This window comes from Euleptes europaea, chromosome 1 (assembly GCF_029931775.1).
Source record: "Euleptes europaea isolate rEulEur1 chromosome 1, rEulEur1.hap1, whole genome shotgun sequence".
In the NCBI taxonomy this organism is placed as follows: Eukaryota; Metazoa; Chordata; class Lepidosauria; order Squamata; family Sphaerodactylidae; genus Euleptes; species Euleptes europaea.
This window is the reverse complement of record NC_079312.1, coordinates 117,596,578-117,617,233: the sequence shown is the minus strand read 5'-3', so window position 1 is coordinate 117,617,233 and position 20,656 is coordinate 117,596,578. Positions and strand designations below refer to the sequence as shown.

At 44.8% G+C, this 20,656-nt stretch overlaps 1 protein-coding gene across 1 annotated transcript in view; it reads left to right on the top strand.

The window, feature by feature from the left end:
- Positions 1-4,078: 4,078 nt before the first annotated feature.
- Positions 4,079-20,656, top strand: part of SHISA6 (shisa family member 6) — a 392,897-nt gene continuing 376,319 nt past the window's right edge. The window contains exon 1 of the mRNA XM_056858695.1: positions 4,079-4,752. Within this exon, the coding sequence (XP_056714673.1) occupies positions 4,079-4,752 (674 nt within the window). The remainder of the gene's footprint in view (positions 4,753-20,656) is intronic.

The window sequence follows — 20,656 nt, the reverse complement described above, 5'->3', positions numbered from 1 at the left end:
TCTCAGCTTATTACAAGGGGAAAAACAGGGCTGGCGCTCTCATGCTTCCCTGTATCATCTGGTTTGGTCTTAAGAAACAAGCTCTGAATCAACATAACAGTATGTGCGTGTAAAGTGTTGTCAAGTCGCAGCCGACTTATAGAGCCCCCGTTCCAAGTACCCACCCAGTTTAGCTTATCAGATCTGATGAGATTGGGCAACGCTATACCGTTCCACCACAAATAACAGTATAGGGGATGACTATTATCTTTATAAGCTGCTGCTGGAGAGGAAATGTTTGTAGGCCTTGGCCTGATCCAGAAATGGATCTGCATTCTTATTTTGACTAGATAAGCCTCATGGGCAAAACGGTCCAGGTGTGGATGAATAGATCTGTGGGTCTTTGTTAGAGTTTACTTCTCAGAGGAGTAACTCAAGAACAGAATCTGAACTAGGCAGATCAAATCTGGTTGAAAACCAGTCACATTAAGTTCATCATCTGGAACATATCTTTAGAAAACCCAAACTAATCCACTATCTAATTGGATTAGCTTTGTCTTGGTCATCTGAAAGACGTGCTTGTATGAGAAGCAAATGCTAGAGACAGAACTAGCCCAATCCCTCTTTCTTGCTCCTCCTTTCTTTCAACAGTATTCTTAGGACTGTCTTTTTCCATCCCCTTTAGGGCTGGAGAAGCCCTCACTTCTTTGGTCCTCCTGTTGTTGAACTACTTTACTGAACAAGTTATTAGTTCCACCCAGGCTCAGAGCAACTCATCGTTCAGTTCAGTTCCTATCCTCTGAGCAGATCTCTCTGAACTTATTTTTGGGGTCGGGATTAGGTTCCTTTATGCCTAGTTTTGCTTCCTGAAGAGTCAGTCCTAGCTATCTGTCAAGTCCCACAGCAAATCTTCAGTAGATGAGAATGACAAGGATAGGTATGAGGTTCAAAGGATCTGCTTTTTTCTTTGCAGGTGCTGGATTCCATCTTAAAAACAAAACAAAAAACAGTCCCATGCTAGGGTTGCCTGGTCCCTTTTCGCCACCGGCAGGAGGTTTTTGAGGTGGAGCCTGAGGAGGGAAAGGTTTGGGGAGGGACTTCAATGCCATTTGAGTCCAATGGCCAAAGCAGCAATTTTCTCCAGGTGAACTGATCTCTACTGGCTGAAGATCACTTGTAATAGCAGATCCCCAGCTAGTGCCTGGAGGTTGGCAACCATACCCATGCAAATAAAAAGCACAGCAGACAGAAAAGTTCTATGCCGTGTCTTTCCGTCCTAGTTTTCAACACAGGGAAGCATTCTAAAAGAGGCACAGCCCATTCTCCCACCTCATTCTCCTGCAGCAGGCCTCGTGAGAGCTTGAAATAGTGTTGCAGTACAGTATTAATTTTTTTTCCAGGTTCATTGGCCTAGCAAGCCAGAGTCTGATCATGTTATGTATATGGCACAAGAATAAATTCTTTGTATTTTATTTAGTGCCATTTTTATGCCATCCTTCCTCCAAGGAGCGCCCAGCAGCATGTTTTCTAATCACAATAACCCTCTGAGGTAATAGAAAAGAGCAAGAGTCCAGTAGCACCTTAAAGACTAACAAAAATATTTTCTGGCAGGGTATGAGCTTTCGTGAGCCACAGCTCACTTCTTCAGATACCGCTAGAATGTGAATCCATCTGTCTTTAAGTAGAGGAGAGTGAATTCAGACAAGCATTAGTATGTAAATGTTAACAGTATGTGAATAGCAGGCGTGATGGGATGAGGTGTGGTATGCAGAAGAGTCTGTGATGTCCAGGGGAGAGATGGGTGTGGAGAAATCAGCATTGGTAATGAGCCATGAATGCAAGATCTTTATTCAGCCCAGGCAAATGCATTGTCTTTATTGGTTCTTGTAGGTTATCCGGGCTGTGTAACCGTGGTCTTGGAATTTTCTTTCCTGACGTTTCGCCAGCAGCTGTGGCAGGCATCTTCAGAGGAGTCACACTGAAGGACAGTGTCTCTCAGTGTCAAGTGTGTAGGAAGAGTAATATATAGTCAGAAAAGGGTTGGGTTTGAGCTGAATCATTGTCCTGCAAAAAGTATGATTAGCACATTACCTTTGATACTTTTTGCAGGACAATGATTCAGCTCAACCCAACCCCCTTCTGACTATATATTACTCTTCCTACACACTTGACACTGAGAGACACTGTCCTTCAGTGTGACTCCTCTGAAGATGCCTGCCGCAGCTGCGGGCGAAATGTCAGGAAAGAAAATACCAAGACCACGGTCACACAGCCCGGATAACCCACAAGAACCAATGAACTCTGACCGTGAAAGCCTTCGACAATATTTTGCATTGTCTTTCGTTTGAATAACAACTGTAATTCAGCCGTTTCTCTTTCCAACCTCCCTTTGAAATTCCTTTGTAAGAGAACTGCTACTCTTAAATCTGAGGTAAGCCAGGGTGAGAGGCAGTGATTGGTCCAAAGTTACCCAGAAGGCTCCTGGGCCTCGGCTGACCAAGTCTGGCTTGGGAAGTTCCAGGGGGTGTGTGGGTGGAGCCTGGGAGCAGTGGGGGGGGGGGTTGTGGATGGGAAGGAGCTCAGTGACCGGTGACCCCCTAGAGCCTACCCTCCAAAGCGGCCATTTTCTCCAGGGGAACGGATTTCGGTCGCCTGTTGAGGAGTTATAACGCCCGGAGATCTCCAGGCCCCGCTCGGAGGTTGGCAACCCGGTTCCCAGCACAGGGCTGACTTTTAACCGGGGACTCCACCACCCCACAACTGCCACGGCGCCGCGCCGGCTGCCCATGGAACGGCCTCCCCTCACAGAGCCTTTCCCTGGCCGCGAAGACCGCGACCAGGCATCCCGCTTCAAGTTGTGAACGTTCCCTCCCCCGCCAACCGCCGCCTCGATTTCTTTCCCGCCTTATGAGGCAGTGGGAAGGAGAGGAGAGGAGAAGCGGGGAAGGGAGGTTTCTCATCAGCCCTGCGGGAGAGGCGCCCCCTGGTCCCTCCACGCCTGCTTGGAGGGCGGGACCTGTGGGGCTTCGGAAGGGGGAGGCCGGTTCCGTGTCGTATTCGGCCCCCCCCCCAGCCCCCCAGGGCGACTCCAAGTCCTTTGCTCCCCTCCCCCCCTCCGGCCCTGCTGCGCCGCGGGACTGCGACTCCCTCGCCGGGGGGCCGGGGCTGGGCGGGCCTAGCGAGGGAAGGAGGCGAGGCGAGGCGGCGGCTCCTCGCGCAGCCCCTGGCTGTCCCCGCCCCGCCCTCCCGCTCCACAGCACAGCAGCACAGCAGCAGCAGCTCGTCGTGGGCAGCGCGGCCAGTGCGCGGCGGCGACGGGGGCGCCCAGCTCGGCGCCTCCGCAGTGCTCCCGCTCGGCGCCGGCATGGTGAGTGGAGGCGGGCGGGCGGGCGGGCGGGCGAGGGGTTGGGGCGAGGGGACAGGGGCCGGCTGCGGCTCGGGGGGCTGCCCGCCCCTCTCGCCAGGCTGCCGCTCTGGCTGCCAGGGACGGGGCCAAGGGAACCCCCTGCTGCCCGGCGCGCTGCTGCGCTGGCATGCCCGCTTGGACGCTCCCCTGCCTGCGCCTGCCTGCCTGCCTGCCTGCCGTGGCCCCCGTCCCAGCTCGGGCGGGCCACCCTCGGGCGGCTCTGGCGCGTCCTGCCCTTCCCAACTCCCGGCCCCGCTAGGCCCCCTCGGGAGGCGGCTGCTGCAGCGGCCCCTGAGCCGCCACCTCCTCTCTCTCTCTCTCTCTCTCTCTCTCTCTCTCTCTCTCTCTCCCCCCCCCCCAAGTCTGCCCTGGGCCAGGTCGCCTCTGATGCCCGTTTCCCTCTCTCTTGCAGCGCATCACCCCCATCCCTGGAGGAGCTGCCGTCCGGACTGACGAGGCGCGCCGAAGAGCCCTTCTGGGCCCCGGAGCCCCGGCGAAGTCGTGCCTCTCGCTTCTTGCCGGGATGAAGGGGCACGTCGCTGGACGGAGGCCGGCCCCAGGCTGCTGCCAGTGAAGCCCCCAGGGGCTCCTTCCTCCATCTGCCTGCCAGTTTCTCCATGGAGTGTCAGAGCCAAGGTCCTTGATTGTGCTGGGTTGGGCAGAGCCCCCCACCTTCTGCTCCTTCCGCTCGCCATGGGGCGGAGGTGCCTGCTGTTGCTGCTGCCCCTGGCCCTGTATGCCCTGGCGCTGCTGCTGACCACCCAGGCGGCTGGGCCCCCTCGGACACCCAAGGGCAACCGGACACAGGGGGCGACAGCGCCTCGGCGGTCCCCCAAGCTGGCCAAGGAGCAGCTGAACCAGACACTGGCCAGTATTTCCCCCGCTGCCTTGCCAGCTGGTGGGGGGGGCAGCCGTGCACGTAGTGGAGGTGGAGATGGGGGGTCACCAAGAGCGGCCTCCAGTGGCAGTGCAGGCAGCTCAAGCCCGGCGTACGACACGTGCATGGGCTACTACGACGTAAGCGGACAATGGGACAAGGAGTTTGAGTGCAACAACAGCCAGAAAGATTTCCGCTACTGTTGTGGCACCTGCAATTACCGCTTTTGCTGCAACAAGCGTTCCGAGAAGCTCAATCAGTACATGTGCCGTAATAATGGCCGTGGACCGACTACAGATTCAATGACTACTGCCACTAGTAACGGTGGACATGGAGATATATCCAATGTCTATGACCCAAACGAGGACACCACTAACGCCACCGTCTACATTTCATGTGGAGCCGTCGCCTTTGTTGTCATTGCAGGCATATTTGCCAAGGTGGCCTATGACAAGGCACGTCAGCCACCGCAGGAGATGAACATCCACAGGTGAGAACAGGGTGTGGACCCTGTACCTATTCTCCCCCCAATGGGGTTAATTTATTCGTAATCCTCAGGAGATGGACATAACTCACAGGTGATGGACTGTTAGCTCTCTATACAAGCATCCCACATACCCACACAGTCTCAGTTCCATGCATGCCGCTAGTGCCGTTAAAAGCCACAACTTACATGATTACTGTGCTTTACTGAGAATGAGGTAAATTCCCATCCTATGACTGGGGGAGCGAAAACTGCTCTTGTACAAAAACACCTCCGACTGTTGTCGTCTCGGGTGACGAATAGAGTTAAGTAAGAGCCAGCCAACTTCTTACCACTTCGAAAATGAGACAATTCCCTTCCTTGTTCCCCCTTGTAGAGCTCATCTGTCATGTGTGGGATGGAAGAAGGAGTTCTGCGGCACAGCAGAGATTCCTCTTTTCCAGAAGCAGATAGGCACACTAATTCAAAACTCTGCTCTTTATAAAAAGAGTGCCTCGTCTTCAGGTACCACAGTTCGTCCAAACTAAATTGCTTCATAGCCATGCAAAAGAGATCAGGACCTACTTTCTAGGGCATTCGGTGATTTAATTTGCTCAGAATCTTTTCGTTTCAATATGAATAACTGCACATACATACATGTCCATTCTCTTTTGTATACTTACTTATCCTTTTCACAACAAGGAGAGGGCATGCTTTTGAACAGTAGGTCTTCACTCCCTGTTCTGATTAAAGAAGTAATTTTTTTGACTTCTTTCTTCTTTTGGTTTGAACTGCAGTTTCCAGTTAATGATTAGGCACCAGAAATAGATTTTAACAAACTTTATTGGACATTGTAAGATGCAGTGACTTCAGTTGGGGTATGTTTTAATAACACTGTTAATAATAGACCTGGAATAAATTGCATTGAGAGCACTGAGATAAAAACGAGAGTGTGTTAATGGTGTTTTTAAGTAACTTATTTAAACTTGGGTTACAGAGCGTTAGAAAGAAAAAATTATATCATCCTAGTAGTAGCATAACAAAATGAGGTAGATTTTATACAACAAAGAACTAAGATGCTTTCCTTGAACGGGCCAAGTTGAGGAGGAGAAGCGGAGAATGTTATCCAAGATAGTACTATCGGTATCCTGCTACTCTGAAGAGAGCACCTACTTAATCGATGGTGTAGGCTTCTCAGTTCCCCATTAATAGTTTGCATTATTTTATAGCCCTGTTACCACAACCACCTGGCAAGTCTTACCTCATCTAAGTCCTTTAAATTTATTTTTAAAAATCCAAAGACCTTTAAAGGTTTTAAGTGCAACCCTCTTGATAAAGTCCTGAAATTAACAGGTATTTAACCTATTCTCATCTTTACCCTGTCTCTGATAAGTCCTTAAAATTCTCCCTTTCAGACATCCTTCTGCATTGGATTCACCTTTGGCCTGTTTAGGTTAACTTACATTTTCCTTACAGCAAAGCAGAAAGGAAAAGAAAAAAAAATTACATAATACCATGCAGGCCTAAAATAAGGAAATAACTGTCAACAGTCAACAATTTTTAAAATCATAAATAGGAAATTCCTCATTCCACATTTTAGTCCTGCAAACTTAATATTTGCCACCTGTTTCTCATTTAAAAATGAGATCTGATAAAGTGAGCTCTAACTTACGAAAGCTCATGCTACAATAAATCTGTTTATCTTCAAGGTGCCGCAAGACTCTTTTTTGTTTTGGTCTTCTCTGTAAACTTTCCACTCATCTTATCTTCTCTGTTCAGCACTGTGCAGTTCCTGTCTTATGGATCAAGCTGAATAAAGACTCACTTGAAAATTTCCATGGGCTCTGTTCTCCCCAAACTTAAAGAACCATTTTTGTCTTTAACTGGTCCTGTGTCTTCTTTCCTTCCTCTTGCCACCTGTTCTATCATTCCACGGAAAATTGGAGCATATTTGCACCCATGCAATTTTACCCCTTGAATTCTCTGATTAACACTTTATTTCCTGTGGTATCTTTGTTTGTACTGTGCTGTGCATGCCTGATTGCTTCTCATTTGCACTGTCCAAGTGCTAGGGGAAGAGGAAAGTTCAACCTTTCCTCCCCCTTAACTGCAACCGAACTCATCCTACTGTGCTTGTTAGCAAGCCTCTCTGTTAAATACCCCCGTGATGTTTTGTAGAGGAGAACCACCTAGCATTTCCCCATCAGTAGATGTAACTATAAGTTCTATTCTAAGTGCTTAATTTGAAACATTATTTTGAGCATTCTGAAGTAATACTTGAATTATTAAGATGATAACACAGTGCTTTAGTTTCTTTTAAAGAGAGAATTGGAAAAGGGCTGCGCAGCTAGCTAGGAAGTATTGCGTAGCAGGAATACATTTGAAATGGTGTAAGTCAGATGAGTGCCCTTCATTTTACCTCTCTGAATGGCCACTACCTTTTCCCAGCTGACATGCATCGTTGAGGCGAGATTTCAGAAAACCATATAGTGAATATATTTGGAGTAAACATGCCACTAAAATGTAAAGTTATGAAATAATTTATAGTGAACCATTTTTAAAAATAGGTAGCAGGAGCAAACCTAACAGGGAGGAACAGCTGTCTTTACGTGATTATCCTTCATTTATGTCATCAATTAAAGACTGTGTTTTGTCAAAAGACCTGGCAACAGCTTATAAACTGAAAAAAACAACTGTGCTTTGCGTAGTGCTTGGAATAAAATATTGGCATCTCTATAAGTAAAATCCCAAGAGAGGCCACAAACGGCCTAAATATATAGTCTTTTCTGTTCTGTGAGGTTTAAAAACAATCTTTTATTTGTTTCTTTCGTTCTCCTGCTGGGTCGTATACAGTGAAGGGCAACTCTTCAGCTGGTTTAAGTTTCCACAGCTACACACACACTGAATCAGAACCTTCCTGACAAACCTAGGTTATTAGAAACTAAAGCTTTGTACAATTTGAATCTAGAGCTCTCTTTGCTTTTAGTCAAAGAATATGGGTTGCTATACCACAGAGTAACGGTATTCCAGAAGTGATACCTTCAGAAGATAAGGGACAGCAATCAAATTGTTGCATTAGCTTAGGGCTGGTCAGAGTTGAAGGCATGGCTCTTTGGCACACAGGGTTGGAAGCAACTCTTGTTTGTTTTAGTGGTTTTTGTGCTAAGGCCAGCATGCCCCCAGTGGATCTTTGTATCCCTGATGCATTTGGAAACCTAGCACATATTTTTTCCCCACATGTTCCTTTTGCTTTGTATAATGCCGCGGGGTTATAGACCTCCCTGCAAAATTACAGGAAACCTTGTCAGCCTTGTCTAAACACCTCTTGTCATTTCTGTTCTCGTGGTGCTTCCTTTGCTTTTTAAAGATGAATCACCTGTATGCAGATAAAGGAATGAATGACAGACTGAGTGTTAAGAAACATTTGACTTCAAGTGCCTTTGAACAAGCTGATTGACTTTTATTATTAGAATATAGTAGATGACAAAAGATTATACCTTTCAGAGCTTAACCTAAATTTGATCAATGCCAGCACAACAGTTTAAATATTATGAAGTATTTATCCAGCTACTGGGGGAGGGGGGGAGGTTGCATGGTCTATGAAATAATGTTGTTTTTAAAATACACTTGTCAGTATTTTTAAATACACTTGTCAGGGCCTCTGTAGTCGGGTTTCTTCCTTTTGCAGAGCATTTCTTGTGAGACTTACAGCTGCTATATTCCTAGATTCTTTAGGGCCTCTGTATTGCAAATATTCTTCTGTTGCATGCAGGTTTGCATATTCACGAATGACCAAACAGGGAAAGAGTAGGGGACAAGTGAAATGAACAAGGGTTAGTATGAGCAGAAATTTCACATCTGTTCCTGTGACCTCCAATGAGGTACTGATGTAGCAGGAAGAGATTCAATACCTGGATTTCAAACTTGGTTGGGCTGATGCGTCTAGGTAATCTTGCAGCAATTTCAAGAACCCTTTCAGATTAGAAGGTAACAGAATAAACAGAGCCCAGTGGTTTAACTGAAACCCAATGGCTCATTGTGTTTCCAGTACTGCCCCTCTGGATTTCAGTGGAAAGAGAATCAAGTCCAAGGGCAGAACTATATGAGATACTGGGAGGTTTGTGAACGGAGTTCTCAGCATTTTTTTTACTATAAAACCAGACGTGTGGGGATCCAGTTCTGATTCAGTATACCTGTATGTTTGATTCAATGGGGCAAATAGCACTTCTTGGGGCCATTTCAGATTTGGGAAAAGGCACAATGGGAAGACTTAAATTCCTTTTCACTTTGTGCTGTGGGTCCAGTCAGAATCGGTTCCCCATGCTGCTGATTTTTCAGGAAACAACAGTTTTGCCCTTAGTTCATGGAATTTCCAGTACATCATGTAGTTCCGCCCCTAAACTGTAGGTGGTTTAATAAAAGTAATGAAACAGTTCTTATATTTCTCTTTAAGGGAGCAGCATTAGTTCAGTCTGAGTGGCTTTCAGTGGGATATCGGGTCTGCACGTGGTGTCTGACAAGTGCTATCTTGTCTGTAAACATAGATCCAGTATTGCCAATCATGGGATATGAAAAGCTGTCCTTGCACTGGAAATAAGAGAGCACTGCATAACGAGTGGAAACTTGTTTTGTGTAATTTTCTTTCTTTTTTTGCTGTCAAGTCTCAGCTGATTTATGACTATCCCATAGGGTTTTCAAGGCAAGGGACATTTGAAGGTGGTTTACTGTTGCCTGCCTCCACATCATGACCATGGTATTCTTTGGAGGTTTTCCATCCAAATATTAGCCAGGGTCAGGTGAGAGTGTGTGACTGGCCCAGGTTCACCCAGCAAGCTTCCATGATACGAGGGGGGATCTAAACCTGGTTTTCCCGAGTCCTAGTCCCACATCTTAACCACTACACCATGCTGGCTCTATTTTGTATAGAGCCACACTATCCCTGTTTATTACCGTGTGGACAGAAGCGACATCCAAAGACTGTTCTTGGTGATCCCACACACATGTTGCTCTCAGAACAACTCTGAAGTGACTTTTTGAAGCTCATAGGAGATTAACAGTGCCATCCTGTGCAGTTACTCCCTTGATACCAACAAGCTTAGACTGGAGTAACTGTATTGGATGGTGCTGTAACTGTCCCAGCTCAACGCACATCTTTCTTGCTGCTTATAGATGTGTGTGTGTGTGTGTGTGTTAAGTGCCGTCAAGTCGCTTCCGACTCATGGCGACCCTATGAATGAGAGTCCTCCAAAATTTCCTATCTTTGACAGCCTTGCTCAGATCTTGCAAATTGAAGGCTGTGGCTTCCTTTATTGAGTCAATCCATCTCTTGTTGGGTCTTCCTCTTTTCCTGCTGCCCTCAACTTTTCCTAGCTTATAGATAGGTGTGTTTATTTGGAAAATGTATATTGCTCCTCCCCAGACAGACCTGTGTGATGTGGCTGACAAAAATAAAGCAAATACAATTAAATCATAAAACAACTCTTTTTTTTAATTGCTGTACACAGAGGCTAGAGGCAGACCATGAAAACAGTTAAGAAGCTGGAACACTTGAATCGAAAGTCTGAGTAAATAGAAATGTTTTGGTCTGGCTCCTAAAGAACAGCAAAGCAGGCACCAGGCAAGCCTCAAGTGGGAGAGTTTTCCGAAAGGAGGCGCCACCACTGAAATAGCCCTGCTGTCTCTGATTGCCACCTGCCTCATCTGTACAGACAAGGTCGCGAAGAACAGGGCTTTTAGGGTCTTATCTGATGGGTTGGGCAGCAAGGGAAGAGGCAATCCTTCAAGTATCCTTCCTCAAGCTGTTCAGGCCATTAAAGGTAATAACCAGCATTTTGAATTCAGCCTGTAAACAAACAGGCAGCCAGTGCAAATATTTTAGTACAGGAGTGATACAACCTCTGTATCCAGCCCCTGATCATAACCTGGCTGTTGCATTGTGGACAATTTCTGAACAGTTTCTGACTTTTGCATGGCAGCCCCATATAAAGCACATTCCAGTTTCCTAACTTGGATGTGATCAGAGCATGGACCACCGTGGACAGATTATACTTATTGAGGAACGGCCATCACTGGCATATCAGCTAAAGACATTAAAGGGTACTCATGCTACAGAATAGGTCTGGCCTTCATCTATAAGCCAGAATTCATTTGGATACCCAAGAGGGGCCGTGGCTCAGTGGTAGAGCTTCTGCTTGGCATGCAGAAAGTCCCAGGTTCAATCCCCGGCATCTCCAGTTACAGGGTCTAGGCAAGTAGGTGATGTGAAAGACCTCTGCCTGAGACCCTGGAGAGCCGCTGCCGGTCTGAGTAGATAATACTGACTTGGATGGACCAAGGGTCTGATTCAGTATAAGGCAGCTTCGTGTGTTCATGAGTTCACCCAAGCTGTGACCTTGCTCCTTCAGAGAAATGTAACCTCCTCCAGGACAGGCTGACTCCTCAGTCCTCACACGGCTTTGTTACTGATCGACAGCACCTCTGTCTTGTCTGGAATGAGCTTCATTTTATTAGCCCTCATCCATCCCGTTATTTTCTCTGGGTGTTTGTCCAGGGCTTCTACAGACCCACCCGACTCAGTTGCTCGGGAGAAATAGAGCTGGGTGTCACTTGCATATTGGTGGCACCTCAGTCCAGATCCCTGATTGATCTCTTTCTCTAGTGGTTTCATGAGGGTGAAGATGGCACCTTGCAGCTGTCCCACAATGCAATGCAGGACAAGTGTCAGGCAAGGCCTCATGACCTAGAACTGAATGATGTACTGCTAAGCAAAACTGATTTATTCAGGAAAATATTACATAATTGCAGGATTATTAAAAGAAACATAAAATAACATTCTAACCATTACACCAATTCTATCTAGGCTTTAAACAAACAATTGGTGGTCCTAAATTAGGTTACAGAAACATAGCTACTTAATTCCTTCAGTCAGGATAGTTACACAGAAGTTAATAATGTAACAAACACATTCACGTTGTCATCAAAGTGACGCTATTTTTTTCTCTCTTTCTTTACTATCTGCCACAACTACTTGTTTAAACCATCTGAGTAGACTTATTCCTGATTGTGCAGTCATCTTTAGCAAGATGTGTTCTAGTTTTCTGCTTTCTGTATAGTAGTTATGGATTCTGCATCCTTCTTGCTCTCAGTTCTGCAATCCTGCACCTTGCAGCTAGACTTTCCCTGTATCTCTCCCTCCATAAAATGCCATAGATGCTCTCTTTTTATATCAAGGCACATTAATCAGTAATAACTGCACTTTGAGTCTGCCGAAGTAAGTAAAATGTTTGTCATTTCTGTCTTTCATACAAGACAGTTGAAATAGTGAGACTGCCTTTACTAGATCATTTTAAGTGGAGTTGGTCCTTACCAGAGCCAATGAAGGTATATATGCATGAACCAGAGTGTGACTGAAATCAGACCCCATCTGTGTTTCTTTTTGTATTTAGATATACAAACATAGAAAAGCATCAGATGACTGGAACTGCACACTGCAATCACTGCACTCCAGTGGTACTTCGTAGGTAGGGTACGCTAAATATTTCAGGTCTGATACTGATGTGGAAATTGATATAACTTGTCACACCTTATGTTCTCTACAGTCCTCTTCATCAGTTTCCCTGAAGTATGCCAGCTTTATTTATATTTTTTGTCCTCAAAGTTAGGGTTTCATTTTTCAGTACTACCCAAGTTGCTTGTTTCCCTTCTTTTTCATTAAACTTGTACTGAGCACATGAAGTTGCCTTCTATTGAATCAGACCCTTGGTCCATCAAAGTCATTATTGTCTACTCAGACCGGCAGCGGCTCTCCAGGGTCGCAGGCTGAGGTCTTTCACATCACCTACTTGCCCGGTCCCTTTAACTGGAGATGCTGGGTATTGAACCTGGGACCTTCTGTATGCTAAGCAGATGCTCTACCACTGAGCCATGGCCTCTCCCCCGGAACGCTTGTTCCTATTGGCAGGTACTTCTGAAATTCCTTCAGAATTAGAACTCTTCTGTTCCATGAGCTCTGTTTCATTTTGACATTGTCCAGGGCTGGACAACCCTCAGCGCACATGCCAAACAGCAACGAGCCAGAGCAATTTGGTTGGCATGCAAGACTGGTTCTCTGCCCAAGCAGCTGAGGAGAGCCCCTGGCACCACTGGGGCTAATGGTGTGAGAGGAAGCAACAGAGATGGCTGATGCCTGCAGTCATCTCCCAGACCAACTCAGGCACACACTGGGTCCGAGGCAAGCCATTGAGATGCTGACAGTGCCAGTGGGGCTCAGCTTTCTTCCAGTGTTTCTGACCAAGTACACCCTCATCCTACCCCCGTTTTCTGGTCTGGTGGCACACAAATATTTTCACAGGTAGACATTGTGGGATTTTGGCACTCAGGCCAAAAAGGTTATCGACCCCTGCATTAGGTTGTGTTTGCAGTATTGCAAATCCATCAATATTGTTTACATTGAGAGCCAGCATGGTGTAGTGGTTATGAGTGGTGGTTTGGAATGGTGGACTCTAAGCTGGAAAACTGGGTTTGATTCCCCACTCCTCCACATGAGCGGCGGATGCTAATCTGGTGAACCGGGTTGGTTTCCCCACTCCTACATGTGAAGCCTGCTGGGTGACCTTGGGCTAGTCACACTCTCAGTCCCACCTACTTCACAGGGTGTCTGTTGTGGTGAGGGGAAGGGGATTGTAAGCCGGTTTGATTCTTCCTTAAGTGGTAGAGAAAGTCGGCATATAAAAAGCAACTCTTCTTCTTTCCCCTTTTTTTGGTCTGGTGGCACACAAATATTTTCATGTAGACATTGTTGGATTTTGGCACTCAGGCCAAAAAGGTTATCGACCCCTGCATTAGGCTGTGTTTGCAGTGTTGCAAATCCATGAATATTGTTTACATTCAATGCATACTGATACCTAACTAATCAGGGTGTCGGGCGGTACAATCACAATACGTGTTTGCATGGTCAAGGATGGTGTTGGCAGCCAGTTGTCCCATAATCCATCGTTCTTAACCTGATGATGTATTGTCTCTTCTTCCCTTGTGCATCAGTGGGAGCCAAGATAACAAATGTGGCCTCAGGCAACAGTAGTCTTTTTCTAAATCTTTTTATTGTCTTTGCCATTTTGGGCCAAATTTTCTGTTACCGTGCAGTATTTAGTCAAGTAATTCGGTTTATTTAGAAACTGCAGATTCTCTTCCTGCTCCACTTTTGTAGGCACAACAGCAATCCCACTAGGCATCAGCATTCATTTTCTCCAATAGGTTTGCAGAGTAATGCGGTATCTCAGTTATTTTTAACGCTGTCACTTTCCTGCTTGTACATGTGCTGCCCCCCACAGCCATGCTCCTTCATCTCATGATTCTTAGAGCTCAAAAGCCAGGTACAATTAGGCTGAGATATTACTTTCCAAGACTTTGGTAGGTGTCAACAGAGGAAGTGCTAGAAATGTTAAAGATATTGGTGTCTCCTCTGTGCCCAGTTGCAGCTGGACATGAGATGCAAAACAAAAATCTGATGGTTGCCCACAGAAATTCTTATTTAATTTTCTGAAGGAGATGGGAGTGTGACCCTTGCCCCAATCCTGTTCTGCCCTTAGCCATTGCACTCTGTTGAAGTAATCTTAGTTGCCAGCTGTGCTTTCATCTTTACTGCTAAAATGTTGTATAATGCTATTGTGCACCTTTGCTTTAGTTGTGTTAAATTTCATTTTAATGGTGAACGTGATGATCATCCCTCACCAACCTCCCTTACTTGAGGTTCTAGTTGTATTCTGTGGATAAGAGATACCACTCAAGTGATATTCATATTGTTGTTGCTGAATTTTTGTTTCAAGTCAGTCCTGCTGTGGTGTTGGAGTATTCTTTCCTGGCACATGAGAGCACATGAACACAAGAAATAACAGTATCTAACTATTAGTAAAGAGCGTTCCATGCTCACAATGCATGTTTGCTGGTTTGTTTCAATTGGTGGTTAACTTTCTCTGCTGCTGTTGCTATATAGTACATAGAACTAATAATTCATTACAACAGTACAAGTTGGAATTCAGAGCTTTTTAATTAATTTGTATTTTTACAGCAAAATACAAAATGAAGCGATAAACCATATGGTCAAACAAGAAAAAAATATTAGTGTATGAATTAATGTGTGTGTGTGTGTGTGTGTTACGTGTCGTCAAGTCACTTCCGACTCATGGCGACCCTATGTTCCTCTGAAACATCCTATCTTTAACAGCCTTGTTCAGGTCTTGCAAATTGAGGGCTGTGGCTTCCTTTATAATGTCAATCCACCTCTTGTTGGGTCTTCCTCTTTTCCTGCTGCCTTTCCAACATTATTGTCTTTTCCAGTGACTCTTGTCTTTTCTATATTTTGTGACCAAAGTATGATAGTCTCAGTTTAGTCATTTTAGCTTCTAGGGTCAATTCAGGCTTGATTTGACCTATAACCCACTGATTTGTTGTTGTTTTTTGGCATTCTTCATTGTCCAGCTTTCACACCCATGGCTAGTAATATGGAATACAATGGCATGAATTAACTTGATCTTGGTTGCCAGTGACACATTCTTACACTTCAGAATCTTTTCTAGCTCCTTCATGGCTGCCCTTCCCAGTCTCAATCTCCTTCTGATTTCTTGGCTGCAGTCTCCCTTTTGGTTGATGATAGAGCCAAGGAATAGAAAGTCTTCAACAATTTCAATTTCCTCGTTGTCAACCTTAAAGTTGAGTAATTATCCTGTAGTCATTACTTTTATCTTCTTGTTGTTCAGCTGTAGACCTGCTTTGTCACTTTCTCTTTTAACTTTCAGCAGTAGTTGTTTCAAGTCTTCCCTATTTTCTGCCGGTAATGTATTATCACTGGCATATCTCAAATTGTTAATGTTCCTCCCCCCAATTTTCACTCCACCTTTATCTAAATCGAATCCAGCTTTCCTAATGATATGTTCTGCATATAGATTGAAGAGATAGGGAGATAAAATATGCCCTTGTCTAACATCTTTGCCAGTTGGAAACCATTCTGTTTCTCCATATTTTGTCCTAATACCACTTCAAAATATAAGCATATGTTTGTAGTTTTTTCAAATTTTCCAAATTTAATTACATATATTTTTCTATCTTTAGAATTACAAAATTCAGAGCTTTTCCGAGCCAAGTTAGCCAGGATAAAATGGAGATGTTTCTGTGGGATTGAACATGTGTTAAAAATCTTGGAGCCATCCCACTTCCACCATTGATTTTGTTGAGATTTGCACACAGAGCTATTGCACAGTAGACTTTTAGTGGGACTTTCAATAGTGAAATGTTCTTTTCCAAAGTCCTTTATTACACACACACACGTGCACGCGCGCACGCACACAAACACACACTCTTCAGCTAAACCCCAATCTACACAAGTTTATGTGTGTGTGTAAAGTGCTGTCAAGTCGCAGCCGACTTATGGCGACCCCTTTTGGGGTTTTCATGGCAAGAGACTAACAGAGGTGGTTTGCCAGTGCCTTCCTCTGCACAGCAACCCTGGTATTCCTTGGTGGTCTCTCATCCAAATACTAACCAGGGCTGACCCTGCTTAGCTTCCGAGATCTGACGAGATCAGGCTAGCCTGGGCCATCCAGGTCAGGGCCACAAGTATATATGCAGCCATATATATGATCCGATTTAACTGGAAACACAATTTCTGAAATCATAAGCAAAGTTGCAGCGAACTCTTATTGAGCTCAGAACCATCCTTATTCATCCCACAGCAGATGATATGATTGTGTTTCTTTTGGGCATAGCTTGAGATGGTGGACATCCAACATTTTGTATCTGTGCCTACCATCTGGCTAATGTTTGATAGTCTGGAGAGTGCAGTCTGCTTTCTATTTTACATTTTGTATTAGGAACAAATTCCTGGGTATGAAATAAATATTTACAGTGTTATTTATGATTGGGGGCATAAATACTGACTTTGGCCTGTGTAAGTGGGGCAGAGGCTTCCCAAACCCTTTTTCAAGAGCATTTTGAAGACCAAAATGGTTAATGATGCATAATTTATACTCGATGCTGTGCTTGTGTCTCAAGAACTGATTCTCAAGAAACAATCCTGAGAAGCCTGGAGCGAAGAATATGTGGGGCTACATTATCAGACTTGTATCTCATGTTGAAAAGCAGCTGCTGTTTTGCAAGAGGCTACAGTAGATGTCATGCCCTGTCCTATTTTTCTTCTTTCCCTGTCCCCTCCAAAGAGAACAAACTTCCCCCGTACTGAGACAGCGGCTTCTTGTTCTGTCTGTTTATTATGATACATAAATGTGAGTAATCTGAGTACTTGAACCCTCTGCCCACACTCTCGGCACGTACATTGTGAACCACCAACGTGTGCCCTTAACTAGTAGGATGCAATCATACATAGATAGATTGGCAAACACATGCACACATACACGTGCATGTACACATACAGCAGTAAAGCCTGTAATTTTCACCAAAATAAGCTGGCAGTTGTCGACACTCATGGTCACTGTCAGCCTGGCAATTTTTCACGAGAGTTTTCCTAAATGTCGCCACTTGAAGCCTTTTATATAAAGTGACCCAATGCCCCTTGCTGCCAGATACTTCCTTGGAGAATCAATACAATGCCACAGGGAAAGTATGAGTAGATGGAAGAGCCTGGCAGTATAGGAAAGGCATTGAATTCCATACGTATCTACATCTGTTTTGTTTTTACACATGAAGTGCCTTATTCTGAGCCAGACTATTGGTCTACAAAGGCCACTATCGCCTACTCTGATTGGTAGTGGCTCTGCCGGGTCTCAGGGAGAGGTCTTTCATATCACCCATTCTCTGATCTTTATAAATGGTAATGATTGGGGCTTTTGCATACAAAGCAGATACTCATAAGAACATAAGAAAGGCCATGCTGGATCAGATCAAGGTCCACCAAGTCCAGCAGTCTGTTCACACAGTAGCCAACCAGGTGCCTCTAGGAAGTCCACAAACAAGATGACTGCAGTAGCATTATCCTGCCTGTGTTCCAAAGCACCTAATATAATAGGCATGCTCCTCTGATCCTGGAGAGAAAGGTATGCATCATGACTAGTATTCATTTTGACGAGTAGCCATGAATACCCCTCTCCTCCATGAACATGTCCACTCCCCTCTGAAAGCATTCCAAGTTGGCATCCATCACCACATCCTGGGGCAGGGAGTTCCACAGTTTAGCTATGCATTGTGTGAAGAAATATTTCCTTTTATCTGTTTTGAACCCTCCAGCTTCAGCAGATGACCCCGCGTTCTAGTATTATGCGAGAGGGATGCTGAGCCGTGCTCCCTTTCAAATATGATATGCATTCATGAACCTGGGGAATTTCAACACTGTGCAGTTAAAATTCCATACAGTGAACGATATATAATCCAAACCAGATTCAGTTGAGGAGAGGGTGGCTTGCTTGGATAGTGCTTTGAACTTTGTGACATTTGAGTGGCCAAGACTCAAGTACCATGCTGACTGGTAAACGGCAGTCACTTCATAAGAATCCTGACAGCCCTCTCTCTCTCCTAGGGTCCCAAGAGAGAAGTATCCTTTCAGGTGAACTGAATGATCTCTGTCGGCCTCTTGCCTCCTGCCAGGCAGCATAAACAGTGAGCACAAGAGTCACTGCTTTCTCTTTAAAGTTCTTGATGGGTTTAAATGAATACAGAACTGATACTCATTTGTACATACAGGATTTCTTTCCTTGAAAGATCCTTCTTCACTTTAGAGAGTTGAGGAATCAGGCGCTGCTTTAATCCTGTCCTCTTCTCTTTTAGAGGGACACAATTTCATCCATCCATCTATCCATCCATCCATTCATTTGTACCCTGCCTTTCTCCCCAATGGGGACCTAAGGTGGTTTACATCGTTCTCCTCTCTTCCATTTTATCCTCACTACAATCCTGTGAGGTAGGTTAGGCTGAGAGATTGTGACTGGCCCAAGGTCACCCAGCGAACTTCCATCACATGAGTGGGGATTTGAACCTGGGTCCTGCAGATACTAATCGGACACTCTTAACCACTACACCACACAGACACCTAGTAGGTTATGGATGCTTCATTTTTCTAATAAGATTTCTTATTGATATCTCTATAAACCTCAGTGTGTCTAATTATCACAGTACCGCCATTATTAAATGCTGGGTGAGTATCTAAGATTCTGACCTGCAACAGTATGCAAGAATAGATTACAGTCTTTGTTGCACCTGCATTCATTTGGACGGCCTTACAGAAATTTGGAGAGTTAGTTTGGATGTTGGCATCAAAACCCAGCTCTTGACGATGTTGCTCAAAATTGGATGCTTCATGAGCTATCTTTTGAAGATATGAATGTGCATCCGTGGCAGGCTGACTCTCCCATCTGCTCAGATAGGTGAAGCATCCTCTTAGGCGAGGTTTGTTTTTCTGATTTAAGATGTATTATTGGCACATGGCGCTTTTCATCATGTGTCATAGTCAGCCCAGGCCTACAGCCTTTACGCAAGTGAGTAGGCTGCCTTTGGCGTCTCTCAATTTGAGGCTGGCAAGATCGAGCCCCTCACGCTTGATTTTCCAATCCTGTTGCTCTCTCTTGCAGTTGGGAAGAATCCAATTGAAATGTCATGTGTTGTGTATTCGGTGGAATAGTCATCGCCGTCACGTGTGCATGGGGTTACACCAAAGAGGAGTAACTTCCCTCTTTTTTTTTTTAATGTAGCTCACAAATGACACTGTGATTTAATTAGAAATCGACTAATCATCCAGAGCAGAGGTTACCTTTGCTGTTCTGTTTGAATGCCAGATGATACAAAGTTAGGAAAGATACGGTATAGGAAAGTGCTTCTGAATGACTGGAGAATGAGACTGTGCAGTTTGATAAGACGCGGTCGTTGCTGTGTAAGTCTTGATCACAGTTGGCTTTTTTGTGGACTCTCCAGACTACTCAGAGCTGCCTGAGTGTCTTCAGATACTGAAATAAAATGTGGACTGCAGCTATAGCTCCCCTTCTGTAATGTAAAGAAGGTTTGGCAGAGTAACAAGCATTATAGAGGGAACACTTCTCCCAATAACAAGCAGATGTTCTTAGCCTGAATTTGGCTGCTCATTCTGTTTTCATTCCTTGTGTGTACCGTCTCTATCACCTCTGGTGCATTGTTGCAATCTACCAATCCTCATTCTTTTTTCTTTTTATCCCATGCACCAACTAAAGTCCTATTATTTTAGGGGTGAGGTGCAAAAAAAAAAAAAAAAAGGAGTTGCTCTAATTTTTTTTTGCTTAGTACAGTGCGATTTTCAACTTTGGTACAACGGAGGTTAGTAAATTAGCCTATTTCTCTTGTAGATGTGGTATGCTGGCTGTGAGAAGCAACTCTTTATGCATACTTTCCCTCAGAAAGAGAACAGAGACACAAGCATACCACAGAGCATAGATTTAGGGTATCAGTCCTTAGGGTGCTTTCAAACAGACAATGAGGAAGAGCAAGGCGTTCCAAGGATACCATTAATTCCAAGCAATGGTCGTTTTAGTGAATAAATACAGGAAATATTTCCAGGGAGAAGAGATGAGATGAAGTCATGTAAAATTCAAACACCATATGACATGACACCATTTATTAGGGACTGGAGCAAAATGCATTGGGGCTTGATGTTGTTTTCCTTTGTTGTCAACTGTGAAGATCTTCCTGGGTGTAGTTTACCTCTTAAATGGATCACTTCTGAAAGAACAGTTTTAGTTCAGCTCCCACATCTCTCAGGAAAGGCCCTCTTGAAGACTCTACTCCCACAATGCAATTATAACATCCAGCTAATGTAAAGTACGTTTAGGCATGCTGAAAGATAAACATGGGAATACATTAACTGAACAGGACAAAATAAAGATGGGAACAATACACTGAAGAACTATACAGAAAAGATGAAAGGATGACAGGTTCATGCCAAGAAGAAACTTTTGAAGAAGAA